Here is a 21,275-nt window from a genome sequence, read left to right on the forward strand (position 1 = left end):
ACCTGTGTACGGTTGCCTTGAGAAACCCAATTAGTTCCTCGTTTCCCTCTCGTAAGTTTAGCGTCATGAGGAAATATGTTTCCATGTGGTTCAAGAGCTCAAGACGAAAGCCTTTTGTGGAACACCACTGGATACATTAGCCTAGCCTTGCGGAACACCACTGGATACATTAGCTTAGCCTTGCGGAACACCCCTGGATACATTAGCCTAGCCTTGCGGAACACCACTGGATACATTAGCCTAGCCTTGCGGAACACCACTGGATACATTAGCCTAGCCTTGCGGAACACCACTGGATACATTAGCTTAGCCTTGCGGAACACCCCTGGATACATTAGCCTAGCCTTGCGGAACACCACTGGATACATTAGCCTAGCCTTGCGGAACACCACTGGATACATTAGCCTAGCCTTGCGGAACACCACTGGATACATTAGCCTAGCCTTGCGGAACACCACTGGATACATTAGCCTAGCCTTGCGGAACACCACTGGATACATTAGCCTAGCCTTGCGGAACACCACTGGATACATTAGCCTAGCCTTGCGGAACACCACTGGATACATTAGCCTAGCCTTGCGGAACACCACTGGATACATTAGCCTAGCCTTGCGGAACACCACTGGATACATTAGCCTAGCCTTGCGGAACACCACTGGATACATTAGCCTAGCCTTGCGGAACACCACTGGATACATTAGCCTAGCCTTGCGGAACACCACTGGATACATTAGCCTAGCCTTGCGGAACACCCCTGGATACATTAGCCTAGCCTTGCGGAACACCCACTGGATACATTAGCCTAGCCTTGCGGAACACCACTGGATACATTAGCCTAGCCTTGCGGAACACCACTGGATACATTAGCCTAGCCTTGCGGAACACCACTGACTAGCCTAGCCTTGCGGAACACCACTGGATACATTAGCCTAGCCTTGCGGAACACCACTGGATACATTAGCCTAGCCTTGCGGAACACCACTGGATACATTAGCCTAGCCTTGCGGAACACCACTGGATACATTAGCCTAGCCTTGCGGAACACCACTGGATACATTAGCCTAGCCTTGCGGAACACCACTGGATACATTAGCTTAGCCTTGCGGAACACCCCTGGATACATTAGCCTAGCCTTGCGGAACACCACTGGATACATTAGCCTAGCCTTGCGGAACACCACTGGATACATTAGCCTAGCCTTGCGGAACACCACTGGATACATTAGCCTAGCCTTGCGGAACACCACTGGATACATTAGCCTAGCCTTGCGGAACACCACTGGATACATTAGCCTAGCCTTGCGGAACACCACTGGATACATTAGCCTAGCCTTGCGGAACACCCCTGGATACATTAGCCTAGCCTTGCGGAACACCACTGGATAAATTAGCCTAGCCTTCCACAACACCACTGGATACATGAGCCTAGTCTGGAGAGGCTCCATTGGCGCACGTCCTCCATTACCTATAGGTAAACTTTAGGTCATTTCCGATCCACTTTAAAAGTCCTCGTGCATTTTTTTTTCCCCCAGGTTAGAGTGTCAGATGCAGTCGAACACTGCCGACCCACCATTGACCGGATACGATATTAATAAGCGTATCATAATGATACGCACTGATAAGCGTATCATAAGGAAGGTGGAGACATTTTGCTCTACATGCCAGAGCATTACTCGTCTTGTTTCTAGATTACTTCAGTCCTTACACTTGGGGAAATGCCTGGCAATTTTATCTTATGAATTTTCCAGTTGGTCATCCACTCTTTCGCCATGGAAATCCTCGAACACATTTTCTTTCCTGGACGCCCGTGTTTCTACCCTAATTCAAACATTATTCAGTTGCAACATTTCCTCCCTCATGACGGATATATATATATATATATATATATATATATATATATATATATATATATATATATATATATATATATATATATATATATATCTTTTTTCTTTTAAACTATTCGCCATTTCCCGCGTTAGTGAGGTAGCGTTAAGAACAGAGGACTGGGCCTTTTTTGGAATATCCTCACCTGGCCCCCTCTGTTCCTTCTTTTGGAAAAAAAAAAAAAAAAAAAGAGAGGGGAGGATTTCCAGCCCCCCGCTCCCTCCCCTTTTAGTCGCCTTCTACGACACGCAGGGAATACGTGGGAAGTATTCTTAATCCCCTATCCCCAGGGATATATATATATATATATATATATATATATATATATATATATATATATATATATATATATATATATCTGCCCCTCGTTGTATTGATGATAGATATGGCTGTACTTCTGAATTTCAATTATTTTGCCCGTGTATTATGAATTATTATTGTTATTATTATTTATTATTGTTATTATTACCAAGATGAATCCCTGAGAAGCAAATGCCTACCATACAACTTTGAGCCTTGAGAAAAGGTACTCAAAAGGGACTCAACATTGTGAATAGCTTTCATAATTACCTCCATTCAAACTAGTGAGGAAACTTTTTTTTTTCCCTCTGCACTGAGGTTGCACTCGGTACCGCTTCAGGATTTTGTTAACTGTAGAGGAGGTGGGTGCATGTATTAAGAAAATTTAATAATGCCGGGAAAGATTTTTTTTTACTTCAAGGCTCAATCGTGTTTTTTTTTTTTTTATTTCCAAAAGAAGGAACAGAGGGGGGCCAGGTGAGGATATTCCAAAAAAGGCCCAGTCCTCTGTTCTTAACTCTACCTCGCTAACGCGGGAAATGGCGAATAGTTTAAAAGAAAGAATATATATATATATATATATATATATATATATATATATATATATATATATATATATATATATATAGCACTGGTTCAAATCATTTTAGGTGTTAATCATTCCACAACTCTGGCATCTTCATCTAAGGTACTCGTGTGTATATATATATATATATATATATATATATATATATATATATATATATATATACACACGAGTACCTTAGATGAAGATGCCAGAGTTGTGGAATGATTAACACCTAAAATGATTTGAACCAGTGCTATAGTTGCTGAGATCAGAACCACTGATGCGTATTAAGAACATACATTTTAGAAACGTGTTGCTTCATATCCACGACTGACATATGTGCCTCGGTAGCAAAATGAAAGTTTTTTTAATTTAAACGTCTACGTTCCTTATCCACTTAAGATGCTATGAGTTTCTGATCTTTTACTTCATCTTTCCAATTCTCCAGCGGAGGTTTTGCAAGTTGCATATTGCTGTATAAAGGACATCATTTCAGCTGTTTATTGGTGTTTTTCCTTTGCAGTATCCGTGCTTTTCCATTAAATGGCCTTTTATCTATTGTCTGTTTTACATTAGACAAGCATGAAGATTTCGACAGCAGTTTCTACGTATATGCTCTTATATATATATGGTTTTGTATGATATTTAACAGTATATAATCATGCTACTAACTTTAAACTTTTATATTCTGTCTGCATTTACATTTGTCAAAGCCCTTTTCCACTTTTCCACCAATCTGAAAAAGCTACAAATGTACTTTTTTTTTTTTCTTTTTACAACTTGGCTTGCAAGCTTCTTGCGCCATGCATCCTCTTCACAAGAGGGGACACGTCTTTTAATATATTTCTTTTTCTTACAAATGTTCTTGCTTAATCTCGGATTCCTCTGTCATCTTTCGAAGAACTGTCCTCTGACTGGTTTTTAAAACCTGAAGGTTCTGATTGCTTCTCATTAATGACCTATGTGGGTTTTACACAATCTAATTGGGTGTAGTGTGAACCTCCAATGTAACATATCGCTACCAGTTCACTCCAACGTACACCCAATCTATGATTTGTGTTCACTCCTCACTACAATTCTACTGGCACCCAAACAAGTACCTTGGTCCTTGATATACATCGTATAATAATTTGTAAGTGATATATTGGTGATACATCGTATAATGATTTGTAAGTGATGGTTAAACATCGTATAATGATTTGTAAGTGATGGTGATACATCGATAATAATTTGTAAGTAATGTACTATGATAATCGTATAATAATTTGTAATATACTATGATAATCGTATAATGATTTGTAAGTAATGTACTATGATAATCGTTTAATGATTTGTAAGTAATATACTATGATAATCGTATAATGATTTGAGTAATATACAAGTGACAGTAATATCATTCCTCCCATACAGATGCCAGTTAAAAGTGGTTGAAAGCAGTACTTATAAATACGTTTAAGAATAGACTTGCTGTATTTTTTTTTTTTTTTTTTTTTTTTTGCTCCAGTTCCACAACTTTCATTATTTTACACCTCCATAGTCCCGCTGATAATTGCAGGTTGTTCTCCCTCGATTATCTGCATTCCTTCTATCTTTTACCGTATTAAATCACCAAGAGCCTGATAGCTTGCTGTTTGAATTGTTTTGCAATCATTTGTATTTTTAGTTATCATTGTGTTTGTCAGTGATGTCAAAGTCATGAGGGAAGTGAAAAGCAAGAAAGATTGCATCCACTTACAAGGGAACCTAGACATACTCCAAAGATTGGTCTGATATATAGTTAGTGTAATTCTACCCACGTAAATGCAAGGGAATGATGACAGCATAAAATGAAAAAAGACATCAGTATGAATGTTATTTAGGAGGCAGTAAGGTGCAGGAATATGTGTGTGAGAGGGACTTGGGGACACTGTTGCCAGAGGAGGCACGCTTTCTTCTGGGAAATAGTAAATTAGCATTCAAGTACATGGATCAGAAAATATTAAGCATGCTGTTCACATCTTACATTAAACTAAGATGTATTCGAATTTGCTTCTCGGTTAAGCATAAAGACCTTTTGGAGTGGGTCCAGAGAAGGGCAACAAAGATGGTATCAGAATTAACAGAACTTCACTACAGGGAAAGATTAGAGGCCTTAAATGCCCACCATGGAAAGGAGAAGACTAACTGGTGTTCTGATGACAACCTTTAGGTTATTAAGCCTGTTTGATCGTCAACAATTCTTCAGAAAATGCACAGAACAATCGCGGGACATAACATAAAACAAAAATCTTTTTAGAAAGGATGTAAAGAAGTTTTTTTTTATAGTATAGGAACCATGGATGAATGGAGGAAACAAAGTGATTAGATTGCAATGTGGACACTACACACAAGTTTACAAAGTTATATGGTTGTTGAGAAGGTTCAAGATTGGGCCCCATGAGTGAAGGACTTTTTCTCCGTCATGCAAATAGTTAATAGCATTGTGCAACTCCCACGCACCCAACAAATTCATTAGCACACATGATGCACCACCAACCACATAATCAAAAAATTCACTAGCACACATGATGCACCACCAACCACATAATCAACAAATTCACCAGCACACATTGTATGCCTCTCACATTTCATAGCTTCTCCAACACACATTGTATGCCTCTCACATTTCATGGCTTCTCCAACACACCTGGTGCACCTCCCACACACACTACAGCTTCTTCAGCATACTAATGCACCTGCCACACACCCCACAGCTTCTCCAGCATGCATGGTGTGACTCCCATACACCTTACAGCTTCTCCAGCATGCATGGTGTGTCTCCCATACACCTTACAGCTTCTCCAGTCTCCAGCACATATGAGGTGCCTCCCACGCACCCTACTGCTTCAATAGCACCCAGTGTGCCTCCCACACACACACACACACACACACTACAGCTTTTCCAGCATACATGGTTGCACCTCCCACAGCTACACTAACCGTTTGATGAATTTTTGGTAATGGAAGGAAAAGATGATAGTTTCAGAATTGTAATTGTTTTATCATTTTTACTAGTATTTTTGGAGGGTGGTGGAAGGTCTGCATTACCTACTGACATGGCAAGTGCATTTACCTTCTTTCCATTAAAATGTGCCCATCTAGACTCCTGAAGACTTGATAAGGTTAAAAACACTTCCTTGCTGTGGCATTCATTGCGCTTTTTATTTTTTTTCAATGCTGCTATATACTTTGATGTTAATATGCAGTTTCTTTTTGTCACAAAATTTGTGTTGCCTCTAATGCTGTGAAGTATATACTGGTTTATTGAGGGCTTTTGTATATTGGTGTGTGCCACTGAGTGTTGACATGACTTGTTATCTCTGCAGGATGGTTGCGCATGTCTGGAGGTTGGCGTTGTTTGTGGTGGGTCTTGGCATGCCTCAAAGCCATGGCCAGGTGAACGTTTGCTTCAATGATAAGTATGAGCCTCCCTCGAGCTCCTTCTTCCCAGTTGTGGAGCAGTTCGGCCTCTCGCTTTTCCGCCAGGTTGCCTCGAGGAAGCCTGACACGAGTGTGTTCCTCTCACCTTACAGTGTGTGGAGTGTCCTGTCGCTGGCCTACTTTGGCTCAGAAGGTGAGACCAGAAGGCAGTTAGAGAAGGTTCTCAACTTCAGCTCCAAGACATCCACATACTACAACTGGAAGAGCCTCAAGTTTATGTAAGTTTCACAACAAGTAAAAGTGATGCAGTGCCACCAAAGTAGTAATGGTTTTGATGGTGCTTGTAATGATTAGTTGATATTGTTGCTGTAAATCATTCTATAGTTTCAGTGACATTCTCTAGAACAACATATAGGTAAACTATGGGTATACTTTCTAAGGAAGGCACGGCAAGACTCTAGCACTCTTAATGATTTGACTACTGCACTAGCTAAAGAATCTTTATGCTGTATCCATGTGGTGGATTAAGCACATATAAGAACCTCTTTGTTCACTTTCACACACAAACTTTTATCCATCGAGCTACGGTGAAGAAAGGCTTTCATGTTACTGTTAGTGCTTATTAATTCTCCATTTTGCATACTTAGTCGATACATCAAGCAGGTATTATTGAACATCATCTGCATGAGGTTACACCATGAGGGAAAAGTCACTTTTGACAAAGCTGTATCAAGTACAGTCTCTTCAAAGAACTTATCACTTCAAAGGATTCCACATTTCCCTGCTATTGGTAGTAGGATATCTTCGGGCTGCTAGAGTCTCCAAAAAGGGGTCTGGTAGCTATTACTGATTGATGATGAGTCTTCAAGACCAGCATTTCATTTAATGCCTTTTTTACAGTTAATGATCTCTCCTTTAACAACATTACTTGATATACCTTTAGCTTTTAACTGCTCTCCCACCACATCTGTCAATCTCTTTCGTCATACACCACGGGTTCTTCACCATCTTTTCATTGACTATGCGTCCTGCTTGGCCATACTATCTTAAAAGACTTTCATGTATATCCTTTAGATTTCTTCTTACCAGATATCTTGTGATGAAGGTTATTTCTTTCTTTTACTCCTGATTCTTACATGTTAAGACTCAGAAAAACATTAAAATTGAGGCAGGCATTATATCATACAAGCCTCTTGTACAGTACACTTTAATTCTTTCTTTACATCAAATCTCTAGGCTGTTGTTTTCCCTTTCACAACTCTCTTTTCTTTGGCTCCACACTACTATTCTCACTTATTATCACCCCCAAATACCTAAGCTCATCAATAACCCTTAATCCATTTAAACTAGTAGTATACTGAAATAGCCCCTCTGTTTTCAAACCAAGAAATGCATTCATTCATCATTGACTGCTTTTCAGTTTCATTCAGCATTATGAAAGCATATATTTTTTAGGCATTTGCAAGCATGTATCTGACATCAGTGGCCATGTGTACCTTTTGTGAGTATTTATTTTTCAGATCTTTATGTCCCCATCTCTTTAAGGCTACCCTGAAAAAAGAATGAAGACTGAAATATTAGGCTATGTATTATTCAAGGTATTTTCACAAGGTTGAAACAGAAATGTGTAGAGAATTGATTCATTACTATGATAGTGGATTATCTTTGTGCAAATAAGTATGAATTTTAGGTCCTCGGTATGAAATTTTGCACTGAAAAGTAAAATTTGCATATGATTGCATATTGTTGTTGTATTTTAAGTATAGTGCATTTTTAACAGGATCTTAGGTTCTAATAGTGGTCTCTTATCAATGTACCATTACTGTAACCCTCACAAGAGCACGAATCCTTAACTGGTGTTAACATTGGTCCCTACAAAGCAGATTTGACACATTCCATACAAGAGATGTAGCATACTTAAATTCAATAAGTAACCTTAATGAGACATGAAATGGGAGCCATACTTTTGGGGGAATACCCTTGAACTTAGACCATAAGAATTCTAGGCAAAAAGCAGAGGGCCACACTTGAACATGAAGCCTAGGGTCTAAACTTAGACAAGGAGTTGAGGGCTCAACACAAACATGGCATATGTGGTTCACAGTGAATGTTGGGCGGTGCATCCTTATTTGAATGGGTACAGAGCAGAGAGGACTCGCTTGGACCCAGAGAGAGGGTTCATTATTGGATATATAGTTGATGCTCTACAAAACAGCACAGGGTAAAGCTTCCTCACACAGATAAACATGAAGCAAAGAGTTCACACTTGGACATGGAACAAAAGATTTATGTATGGATACAGGGCAGGTGGTCTTCACATGGATGGACACAGGGCACAGGGTTAATGATAGGATGGACAGGTTCCAGACTTTGGAGGGTTAGAACTATACTTGTATCCTTCCTCTTGACAGGATAGAGACCAACCCAGGTAATGAAGCATCATCAGGAGTACGCCTCAAGAGCAGCAACACTGCTTACCTCTCGGACCAGCTGGAAGTTGAACCCTGCATCAAGAGCATCCTCAGCAAGGATTTGCGAAGTATAGACTTTACCAATAGTAACAGAGCACGCTCTATCATCAACAATGATGTAAAGAAAACTACAGAGGGCAGGATCCCAGAGCTCATACAATTCCTTCCTCCTCAAACCCGCTTTGCACTCGTCAATGCCATCTTCCTAAAGGGTCAGTGGGAGTTTGCCTTCAATCCAAAAGAGACTCACCGGCAAGAATTCTTGGTCCCTCCTGGAAGATTTGATGGGGTCGTGGAAATGATGATGCAGGAGGCTACCTTCAAACATGGTAGGAATTGCCTAATGACTTAACCTTGAATGATTGATAGTTTTGATTCCAAGGGAGCAGTAATTTGATTCTCAAAATGTAATTATTTGATTATCTTAGAAGTAGCTTGATGTTTTCAGAGCTGAATGACACATTCCCTTCAGTTTTGATAGTTTGATTCCCTCAGTACAGTTATGCAACAGTTTGATCTTCATCATGGTAGTTTGATCCTCTTGGTACAAAATAGCATCATTTCAGTTATGCTCCATGATCATGAGGGCTTTAAGTTAATGCTATAACTACAATGATGTCTTCTTTAGAGTTCAGTGACTTTTTATCCTGAATACAATGGCTCCATCTTTAAGAGCATTAGCCCAGTCCCCCTAAGTCAAGTAGCTTAGTCCGAATACAATAATCCAGTCTCCCAGCTTCATAGTTTGATATTTTCCTCCCCCTACCCACATTGATGAGGTAATGCCTGGAACAGACAAAGCAATGGCCTAAGTCACTCGTATCCACTTTCTAGCTAGACACAACCAAGCCTTTATGACCTTTCTTTGGTTTCCCCTGACCACTTCATATGCCTTGGTTGTGTGTGGACAGCATGTCAGCCCCTATGTCATCCCATTTGCTCTTTTCCATGTGTACCGTATATCCTGCATATTTAGGCTTTTAGCACTCAAAATCTATTCCACTCCATCCTTCTATCTTCAGTTTGGTCTCCCTCCTCTTGTCCCTTCCAGTCTAGAGACGTGTATCATTTTTTTTTTTTTTTTTTTTGTCAACCTCTCACTCTTCCTTTCTATATACCCCAAACAATTTTGGAGCACATTCTTCAGCTCTCTCTTAACCTTATTTTTCTTATTAACACACATCTCTTACCCATATCATTGTTTTTCTCATATTTCCTCTGTTTCCCACGTTAGCAAGGTAGCACCAGGAATCAACAAATAAGTGACCTAATTTGCCTAAATCTGTTCTTTAGTTATGTATAATACACCAAAACCAAGCCTTGTAGACTTTTCTATGGTTTCCCCTGGCCACTTCATATACCATGGTTCAGCCTGTTGAAAGCATGTTACCCCCTGTATACTACATCACTCCAGTTCACTCAGTCCCATGCATGCCTTAAATACACCTACATGTTCAGTTCACTCAGTCCCATGCATGCCTTAAACACACCTACATCAATTCACTCAATCCCATGCATGCCTTAAATACATCTACATGTTCAGGCCCCAGACACTCGAAACCTTTCTTACTCCATCTTTTCCCTCTCCATTTCAGTCTTCCCTTGTCCCCTCCATGTCTGACATATATTCCCTCTTTGTTAACCTTACCTTGGTCATTTTCTCCATTTGTCTAAACCATTTCAGCGTATCTTCAGCTGTCTCATCCATACTTGCCTTATTAGCACAACTCTCTCTTAACCTATTATTTCTTACTTTATCAACCCACATCACACAACAAATCATTCTCTTGCATTTCATTTCTGACTCCTTTACCCATTTTCTTACATTCTCATCTATAGCCCATGCCTCACATCCATGACCTCTCTCTAAACATTTCTCATTGCTCCCAAAACCCACCCAATGACTTGATTCATATCCTATGGTTCCATTACTGCTGTGTTCATTCTTAGGTGTCTAAGACTTCATATTCTCAGATTTCTCCATTCAAACTCCCACCCCAATTAAATTCTTTCTCTCTCTCTCTCTCTCTCTCTCACTCATGCTCAACCTAATAATCATGCGTGTTATTCACATTTACTCTCGGCTTTCTTCTTTCTCACCCTTTCAAAGTCGGAAAACAGTTTCAGCAATTTCTCGCCCTAATTTGCCACTAGCACTATGCATTTCAAATGTAACTGACTCTCCTCTCAATCACCCCTACCCATACCTGACTGCTGACCAAACTTTCAATTCTTCCCTCGCCACCCCATCCGTAAACAGACTGAACAGCTATGGTGACCTTGCTCACCCCTTCCGTGGACCTATCTTAACATGGAACCACTCGCTCTTCTATCTCCCATCTCAAATGCATTCCTTACTTTCTTGAGAAAGACTCTTCACTTTCCTCTGCACCATATGTTTGTAACACCTTTCACAAACCACCTTTATAATTATACCCTACCATCTGTTTACTCAAAACCCGTAGATGCCATTTACAAATCCTTCTAAGTATTTCTCACACATTCTTCAAAGCAAATGCCTGATCCACACATCCTCTACCACCCTCTGTCACCAATCTCTCATACAACTTATCTTGTACACTCAACCCATCTGTACATCCACCCATGTTCGGCTGGTCTATGAATTGGGTACCTGGCATAGGCTAGGATATGTGTGAATACAGTGTTAATGTGGTGACCTCGAGTTTGGGCATTTAGTTGTCCATATCATCTTGGCTTGCACAGTAATAAAAAAAAACATAAGCTGGAAGGCAAAAAATTTTCTTCCACATGAATGATAGGAACTGCATTTGCCAGTATTAAAAGAAAAGGATGCAATAAATGTAGATTGATGCACATCAGTAAATAGGACAAAATTCAAATGTATTAAAGATCTCACAAATGGAAAGAAATTGATTAAATTTGCATTTACTACTGGGAATATACTAAGAAGATTTTTTTTTTTTTTTTTTTTTTTTTTTTTTATACCTCGTCGCTGTCTCCCGCGTTTGCGAGGTAGCGCAAGGAAACAGACGAAAGAAATGGCCCAACCCCCCCCCATACACATGTACATACATACGTCCACACACGCAAATATACATACCTACACAGCTTTCCATGGTTTACCCCGGACGCTTCACATGCCTTGATTCAATCCACTGACAGCACGTCAACCCCTGTATACCACATCGCTCCAATTCACTCTATTCCTTGCCCTCCTTTCACCCTCCTGCATGTTCAGGCCCCGATCACACAAAATCCTTTTCACTCCATCTTTCCACCTCCAATTTGGTCTCCCTCTTCTCCTCGTTCCCTCCACCTCCGACACATATATCCTCTTGGTCAATCTTTCCTCACTCATTCTCTCCATGTGCCCAAACCACTTCAAAACACCCTCTTCTGCTCTCTCAACCACGCTCTTTTTATTTCCACACATCTCTCTTACCCTTACGTTACTTACTCGATCAAACCACCTCACACCACACATTGTCCTCAAACATCTCATTTCCAGCACATCCATCCTCCTGCGCACAACTCTATCCATAGCCCACGCCTCGCAACCATACAACATTGTTGGAACCACTATTCCTTCAAACATACCCATTTTTGCTTTCCGGGATAATGTTCTCGACTTCCACACATTTTTCAAGGCTCCCAAAATTTTTGCCCCCTCCCCCACCCTATGATCCACTTCCGCTTCCATGGTTCCATCCGCTGACAGATCCACTCCCAGATATCTAAAACACTTCACTTCCTCCAGTTTTTCTCCATTCAAACTCACCTCCCAATTGACTTGACCCTCAACCCTACTGTACCTAATAACCTTGCTCTTATTCACATTTACTCTTAACTTTCTTCTTCCACACACTTTACCAAACTCCGTCACCAGCTTCTGCAGTTTCTCACATGAATCCGCCACCAGCGCTGTATCATCAGCGAACAACAACTGACTCACTTCCCAAGCTCTCTCATCCCCAACAGACTTCATACTTGCCCCTCTTTCCAAGACTCTTGCATTTACCTCCCTAACAACCCCATCCATAAACAAATTAAACAACCATGGAGACATCACACACCCCTGCCGCAAACCTACATTCACTGAGAACCAATCACTTTCCTCTCTTCCTACACGTACACATGCCTTACATCCTCGATAAAAACTTTTCACTGCTTCTAACAACTTGCCTCCCACACCATATATTCTTAATACCTTCCACAGAGCATCTCTATCAACTCTATCATATGCCTTCTCCAGATCCATAAATGCTACATACAAATCCATTTGCTTTTCTAAGTATTTCTCACATACATTCTTCAAAGCAAACACCTGATCCACACATCCTCTACCACTTCTGAAACCACACTGCTCTTCCCCAATCTGATGCTCTGTACATGCCTTCACCCTCTCAATCAATACCCTCCCATATAATTTACCAGGAATACTCAACAAACTTATACCTCTGTAATTTGAGCACTCACTCTTATCCCCTTTGCCTTTGTACAATGGCACTATGCACGCATTCCGCCAATCCTCAGGCACCTCACCATGAGTCATACATACATTAAATAACCTTACCAACCAGTCAACAATACAGTCACCCCCTTTTTTTATAAATTCCACTGCAATACCATCCAAACCTGCTGCCTTGCCGGCTTTCATCTTCCGCAAAGCTTTTACTACCTCTTCTCTGTTTACCAAATCATTTTCCCTAACCCTCTCACTTTGCACACCACCTCGACCAAAACACCCTATATCTGCCACTCTGTCATCAGACACATTCAACAAACCTTCAAAATACTCATTCCATCTCCTTCTCACATCACCACTACTTGTTATCACCTCCCCATTTACGCCCTTCACTGAAGTTCCCATTTGCTCCCTTGTCTTACGCACCCTATTTACCTCCTTCCAGAACATCTTTTTATTCTCCCTAAAATTTACTGATAGTCTCTCACCCCAACTCTCATTTGCCCTTTTTTTCACCTCTTGCACCTTTCTCTTGACCTCTTGTCTCTTTCTTTTATACTTCTCCCACTCAATTGCATTTTTTCCCTGCAAAAATCGTCCAAATGCCTCCCTCTTCTCTTTCACTAATACTCTTACTTCTTCATCCCACCACTCACTACCCTTTCTAAACAGCCCACCTCCCACTCTTCTCATGCCACAAGCATCTTTTGCGCAATCCATCACTGATTCCCTAAATACATCCCATTCCTCCCCCACTCCCCTTACTTCCATTGTTCTCACCTTTTTCCATTCTGTACACAGTCTCTCCTGATACTTCCTCACACAGGTCTCCTTCCCAAGCTCACTTACTCTCACCACCTTCTTCACCCCAACATTCACTCTTCTTTTCTGAAAACCCATACTAATCTTCACCTTAGCCTCCACAAGATAATGATCAGACATCCCTCCAGTTGCACCTCTCAGCACATTGACATCCAAAAGTCTCTCTTTCGCACGCCTGTCAATTAACACGTAATCCAATAACGCTCTCTGGCCATCTCTCCTACTTACATAAGTATACTTATGTATATCTCGCTTTTTAAACCAGGTATTCCCAATCATCAGTCCTTTTTCAGCACATAAATCTACAAACTCTTCACCATTTCCATTTACAACACTGAACACCCCATGCATACCAATTATTCCCTCAACTGCCACATTACTCACCTTTGCATTCAAATCACCCATCACTATAACCCGGTCTCGTGCATCAAAACCGCTAACACACTCATTTAGCTGCTCCCAAAACACTTGCCTCTCATGATCTTTCTTCTCATGCCCAGGTGCATATGCACCAATAATCACCCACCTCTCTCCATCAACTTTCAATTTTACCCATATTAATCGAGAATTTACTTTCTTACATTCTATCACATACTCCCACAACTCCTGTTTCAGGAGTATTGCTACTCCTTCCCTTGCTCTTGTCCTCTCACTAACCCCTGACTTCACTCCCCAGATATTTCCAAACCACTCTTCCCCTTTACCCTTTGGCTTCGTTTCACTCAGAGCCAAAACATCCAGGTTCCTTTCCTCAAACATACTACCTATCTCTCCTTTTTTCACATCTTGGTTACATCCACACACATTTAGGCACCCCACTCTGAGCCTTCGAGGAGGATGAGCACTCCCCGCGTGACTCCTTCTGTTTCCCATTTTAGAAAGTTAATACAAGGAGGGGAGGATTTCTGGCCCCCCGCTCCCGTCCCCTCTAGTCGCTTTCTACGACACGCGAGGAATACGTGGGAAGTATTCTTTCACCCCTATCCCCAGGGATAATATACATATATATATATACACACACACACACACACACACACACACATACGCACATACACACACACACACACATACATATATATACATATGAAAAATGTAAGAAACAATTTAGAAAACAAACTTTTAGCTTGAAAAGAATGAAAAAAATGAACGTCACATAATGGATCAACCTCTGGCTATGGAAAAGGAAATGTACAATTTATTCACACAAACGTCAATAGCAGTTCTCATCAATTTCACCAATGAATCAATAAGCTTCAATGTCTAAGCTACATTCTTCTCCAACTTCACTATTTTCTTGTCAAAACACCATGCATGAAAACTATCACTCCAGTAACACAACTGTTCAGCGTTCGTCTTTCCTTCGACCAATGGTGACGGGAAGGGTTGATCCGGACTAGGACGTTGGGCACAGTCACGAACTGGAACTCTGCATGTCGTTAGGGAGGTGGCTGTAGGGGTAGGGAGGGCCGAGGACCCAGACTGGACAGTGGTGGTGGTGGCGCTAAGAAGATACTGAACAAAAAATGCATGAGTTCCTTTCAAGAAAGGTGGAGAACCCGTTCACAGTTACCCAGTGAATTAAGGAACATTGCTGTAGTGTGCATCAAAACCTTGGAAAGAATGGATGTTTAAATAAAGCACATTTCCAGAGCATCCAAGAATTGAAGATTGCAAACAAAATGTAGCTACTGAGGAAAACTTAAACACAAAAGCATGATTATTGGTGAGTGCTTCATGTTAGCCTTGCCTTAGGCAAAATCTTGGAGGTATGTACATGAATACATACACTCTGTTCATATCTCCTTTGAGGAAAGTGCCCGATCAATTCAGAAATGATAATTATAGGAAGTATGTGGTTACTAAAGACTGCAGCATGGTGAATCGAGCAAAATATTATATGAACACACACCTACCCTGCCTCAACCAAAATCTCTGATGTACTTGCAGTTAAGTATGGTATTCTCTCTTGGTTGTCTGTATATGGCAATGTGTGTTTCTGTCTATAGCCACACCTGAATATTGACTGGACAGATTGAACTATATGTCAAAATGTTGGAACTCTTCACAAGAAAGAGTCCAGTGTGTCTTTGTGATATCCATGTTTGTCATTGATCATGAACCCATTTGGTATGGTGAATGTGTTGCACTGGTTTTTACTAGTGAATTTTGAAATCCCAAAATAAATCTCGTCTACCCCATAGTCTTCTTTGGCTTTTCAAGTATGCTTTCATACACTATCTAGTTTTAGAATCTTTGGTTAAATATGACCATGGATTATATGCCGGCATTCCATTTGGGAGTTTCCATGGTTTAGACATTCTTATAGTGCAGCAAGAGCAGAAAACTAAAATGGTCTCATTTATTGAAGGAATTATTATATATTGCTGTTTGCTTGGGTATTTCTAAACACTTAAATTTTTTCTCAATCTTTGGAGTTCTTGCTTTCATATATGCTTCATCTTAAATGTTCACCCAGAATGTTTTTCTCCTTATTTGTCATCATTCCCCTTTGTATCTTAACCTAAATTAAACCTATGTTAACGATTGTATTCATACATCCCTCAGGTTTGTCATTTTCTTGCATGTTGTACATTTTGAATGCTCTTCCTTTACAATCTTTCATCTTTGGTATTCACCATTTCAGGTCCTCTGAAATATGTATTTACTGTGTTCTATACCATGTATGTTCATGCATATACTTGTTCATTCCTATCTTTGCTCGTTCTCTTTGGGTGTTTGCTGCCCCAACAGTCAGTTCCCCCACTCTCAATGCATCAATGCTAGAGCTGCCGTACCTGAACTCGAACATCTCCATGTACCTGCTGCTGCCCAACACCTGGAGCACGGATACCATCCTGAGACAGCTGACTGATCAGAACTTGAATGCAGCCATTAGTACCATGGTGCCCAAACCTGTCAAAGTTGGCCTACCCAAGTTTAAGATGACAACCAGGATTGAGGAAGAGCTCATGAATGTGAGTATGAGGTTCAAAATGGGCAATAAGGATTAAAAAGTTGAATTTTTTTTTTTTATTAAGATAAATTGGATTAATTGTGAAAGAATCTGAAGTGAGAGTAACTGACAGAAGTTATATAAAACAACCTTGTAATAAGATGATGTATGTACCATATGAAAGAGTTAAGATCTCCAAAGGCTGCATTGTTGGCTCACAATTGAACTTGGCAGATAGGGAAAGATATAAACTATAGTAAACTAAAAGGAAATATGGAGGAGATTCGTCTTACTCCAAAATGGCAGTTTTTTCTACTTTAGACATTGGGCATCTTCAGGGCGTATGTAATTATCCATAGAAGTTTTAATCATAATAGTTTTATGCTGTTGTTTTATAAGTAACCAATCTTATGTAGAAAATATTCCTTTTTGAGTTTTATCAGCTGTGAAGTTCCTTTTAGGGCAGAAAGTACACATGGCCTCTTCTTACCGTATTTGCAAACAACTAACCGTCACCTCCCTTAAACAGATAGCATCATCTCCCTGGTCTAAATAGAGGTCAGTATGTGCATAAAAATTCTCAATCTTTTCAATGTCTGGGAAAAATTCTGTGCTTATCTGGCGAAGTATGTTGAATATCAGCTCGACTTTTAACAAGGTAATGGTTTGAAGAAAGTATTCCATTAGGACTTGTTCACAGTTTTAGATCCAGTTACCCTTTGGACACCTGTTCTAGTGTTATTGATAAAGAGCGCACTTGATATATGAAGGAGGCACGTTTAGTTTTACAAAAAAATGGGACTTTTTGCTCTTTTTCATGTCGCCTCACACTTTTATATTATCAAGGAGAAAAATCTCTTTAAGAAGAGAGTCCCAGAAAAGTAAGTTAATTTTGTTGAGTTTTTTTTTTTTTCTAATGTAAGCAGCAATTCTACTTATACTAAGGATTGCTTTTCATTTGTATGGAGAACTGTTTATGCATCTGGCGTGATTCTGGCTCTGCATACTTACTCAAGTTATTGAGAAAAAAAACAGTCTTGACTTACCAATTCTCTTTCAGATTGATCTCTAAACATGGCACGGTTTTATTTTCATGTCAGGTTGAAGCTGTTCCCTTCTTCTGTAGGTAAAACTTTGTTTTCTTCTGAAACTTGACAGCTAGCAGCCCATTGAACTCTTAGCAGACCAATTTATCATAAGATTACTGTGAAGCTATTAGTAACTCTAGGTTATTTTGTTTTGATATCTGTTCCTTACCTTACCTGACTAAGATTTGGTAGTCTATTTATATTTTGTTTTGCTCTCAACTATAATCAGAAGCTTTCCAACTCTACTGAGGGTTTAAGCAATGCACTTTTGTTAGGAAGTGAAATGATAGCAAGAATGCTTGGACCCAGACAGCTGTGGCATAATGATATCAGATTTCTGAAAGTACTGACAGTTAAATTGATCTTAAAATTGTGGGGGATATACTGCAGAATGATGGACATGAGGTAGATGAAGGCTTGAAGTGAACACACCTTTGTAGAGAAGGCACATAGTCTGCAGCCAGAATGTACACAGCATGGTAATACCGTGCTATTTCATGCTCACTTGGCTGGGATGTATACAGTCTTAATTCTTGAATGGCCAAACTCTGCCTTGAGTTGAAATACAGGGCCATTAATGCTTGTGTTGGCATTCCATGCATAGTTATCAGACACTACAGCCTAAATTTTATCCACAGACGGGTCAGAGAAACTGAAAATGTTAAGGAATAATTTATGCTGTGAGACTTCTAGAAAATATATGTAACAGATAAAAACCTTAAGCAAGTATAATGTGACTGTAATATTTTTAAATGCAGCATGCATCTTGCTATTTACATAAAGCAGCATGACTTGAGAGGTATGTAAAATGTACATTTTATTCGGGATCTTTAAGAACTCCCACACACAGGTGTACAATAGTTGTTAGGACTTCCTCTGTGAAAGTTAATGTGGATCTTTGCAAGAAAGACAAAGAGCATTAGGGTAAATCTTCCCATATAAAAAAGAGTAAGGCATATATGACCAAACTGGCTTTTTTTTTTATAAGAATTAACAGTTAGGAAGATGAGAGAAAGGCAAAAGAGATGGACATGAAAATCAAATCAAAGTTTTTAAAGATGCATTCTTCAATTTTTGCTAGCTCTAAGAGCTTGTAATTTGTTATTCAGCTGAGAACTTTGATGGGGGTAGTAGAGAAAATAACTGGATTGGTCGTAAGAGACTTCTTGAGTTTTGATGTATTGAATATTTCATAATTTTTTGATCTGTAGTGGCTAAGGGATCAAAGTTTAGAGTAAGTGATGCCGGTTGATCTGCCTGGAATAGGCTGATGCCAAATTTAACCATGACTTTTCAGGTTCTCGGGGCAGTAAGTTAAAATTGTCAATATTAAGAAAAGTAGTAAAGATGTCCGAAAGGAGAGAGAGGAAGATATTTGTTGAAAAATGGCTAGAGTGAAATTCTTACTGAAAGTGTAGATATTGTTTGTAGTAAAAGTTGATGAGTTTTTTTCTTTATGGTAACTTGCATAACTGGTGGTAATTGAGTTGTGGGTTTGTTGGTCAGTAGCATTGCCTTTAATGGAAACTTTCTGTAAATTGGAAAGTTTCCAAGAGGTGGGGAAACCAAAAGTGGATAGAGAGTATAAAATATGTACATGTTAAAACACTTTCTAGGGCAAGTTTTCACAGAACTGGAGGATAACCATCTGAACTAAAAACTTTGATGGAATGTTGTCATTAGGTAGGATTAGGACATGACGTAGTTTGACAGAATTGGAAATGTGAAAACAATATTTGGCTGAGAATAAGTGAAAGCATGGAGCACAGATTTCATTAAGTTAAGCAGAGTTGATCAAAAAGAGGGCTTGTGAAAATGATTGCTGTAAACTTCAGTACCATTTTTGTTTACATGACAAGTTTGTCTCCATTGGTTGAGTTAGAAATATGAAAATATAGGTCTGCCATGTTAAGGATGGAAGAAATGGTAACTGACGTAACTCTTAGTTAAGATTTTAAAGGACAGTGGTCAGGATCTCTTTTTGGAACTGGCATTCATGTTGTATATACATCCTGATGTGCTGTCAAGAGGTCCAGCTCTAATACTCTCCATTATTTGCTCTTTATTTGTTTTTTACGAAACATCAGAAATTGCTGTCACACGAGAATTGTCAGAGTAGGATAAAGTTAAAGAAGAATGAATAGGAAGCAAAATATGCAGGAAAGGAGAGAGAAATGGAAAGAAATAACTTTACAAGAATTTTGTCACAGTTTGTTGCAGTCCATCAGGACCCTACTGTGTGCTTAAGCCAGAATGAACTGAAAGTACAACTTGATGTCTGAATGCATTGGTGGAAATTTTCCCAAAAGGTTTTACCAATGGATTCTTTACTGGTCAGCATCAGCTTATGGTGAGCCCACAGAATCCTCTAAAAGCATATATGCACACATACGTTTGCATGTCAAGCACACTCATCACTTTTGCGCGAGTCAAATTCTTGTTTGCTATTATTTTGTACTAATTTCTCCAAATTTGGCTTTTTAATATATATCTTGTTGCAGATACTGATTGCAATGGGCATTGAAGCACTGTTTGCGCCAGGCATTGCTGACCTTACTGCCTTCACGAAGTCTGCCTCCCTAAATGTGGATGCTGCTATACACCAAGCTACAGTGGAGATCAATGAGGAGGGCACTGTAGCTGCCGCAGCTACATGTGAGTCATTTAGCCTTGCCAGTTTCATTATTAGATATGTTGCATTGTTTGATAGGTCATATAACTTAAGGTGTCATCAGTAATTGGTTGTTAAAGCTAGGTAGCAAACAGGTGATGTGCAGCTCTTGTGAGATGAACACCAGAGAACTTCCTTCTGTGAAATCGGTGCTGAAGGGTTGTCTGATATAGAACTTTTCTTATATGATGAATGTAAAACTTTTGCTCTAGTGAAAACTGTCATATGATAAAGCTGGAAAACCAGTTTCCATAAGGTAAAGTTTAGAACTTTTACCCTTTATTAAATGGACTAAGGTTTTCATTTTGTAGGGTGGAAACTGTAGAACTTTGTTTGCCATATGATTGTTATTTTGCCTGTTGTAGGATAAATTGTTGCAGTGGGCCATTTAAAAGGAGCACTGTCTAGCTGACGACATTTATCAGAGAGCTGTGGGTTTTGCATTGTCTATTGTGTAAGTTTAACAGGAGCTCAGTGATTACATTACTAGACATTTGAGTATAGTGAGACTATTGAAGGTTGCTTCAAAAGATGCATTTACTAGTATTCCCTTGAGGAATAATAGGGTTAGAGAAGCAAAGGCTGTTAGACAAACTTGGACAGTAATATTGTATTTGCAGAATTGTGTATATCTTCAGAATGTGCTGTGGTTGATGGTTGTGGCAAAACA

At 39.7% G+C, this 21,275-nt stretch overlaps 1 protein-coding gene across 2 annotated transcripts in view; it reads left to right on the forward strand.

Annotated features, from left to right (window-relative positions):
* The window catches only part of LOC139749583 (serine protease inhibitor 88Ea-like), a 142,067-nt gene that overhangs the window by 117,517 nt on the left and 3,275 nt on the right, over nt 1-21,275 (forward strand). For both annotated transcript variants that reach the window (XM_071663654.1, XM_071663655.1), the window contains exons 2-5: nt 6,099-6,431; nt 8,565-8,953; nt 16,645-16,868; nt 20,436-20,589. In XM_071663654.1, coding sequence (XP_071519755.1) covers nt 6,099-6,431; nt 8,565-8,953; nt 16,645-16,868; nt 20,436-20,589 — 1,100 coding nt within the window. The remainder of the gene's footprint in view (nt 1-6,098; nt 6,432-8,564; nt 8,954-16,644; nt 16,869-20,435; nt 20,590-21,275) is intronic.

The sequence above is a fragment of the Panulirus ornatus genome, chromosome 7 (genome assembly GCF_036320965.1).
Source record: "Panulirus ornatus isolate Po-2019 chromosome 7, ASM3632096v1, whole genome shotgun sequence".
In the NCBI taxonomy this organism is placed as follows: Eukaryota; Metazoa; Arthropoda; class Malacostraca; order Decapoda; family Palinuridae; genus Panulirus; species Panulirus ornatus.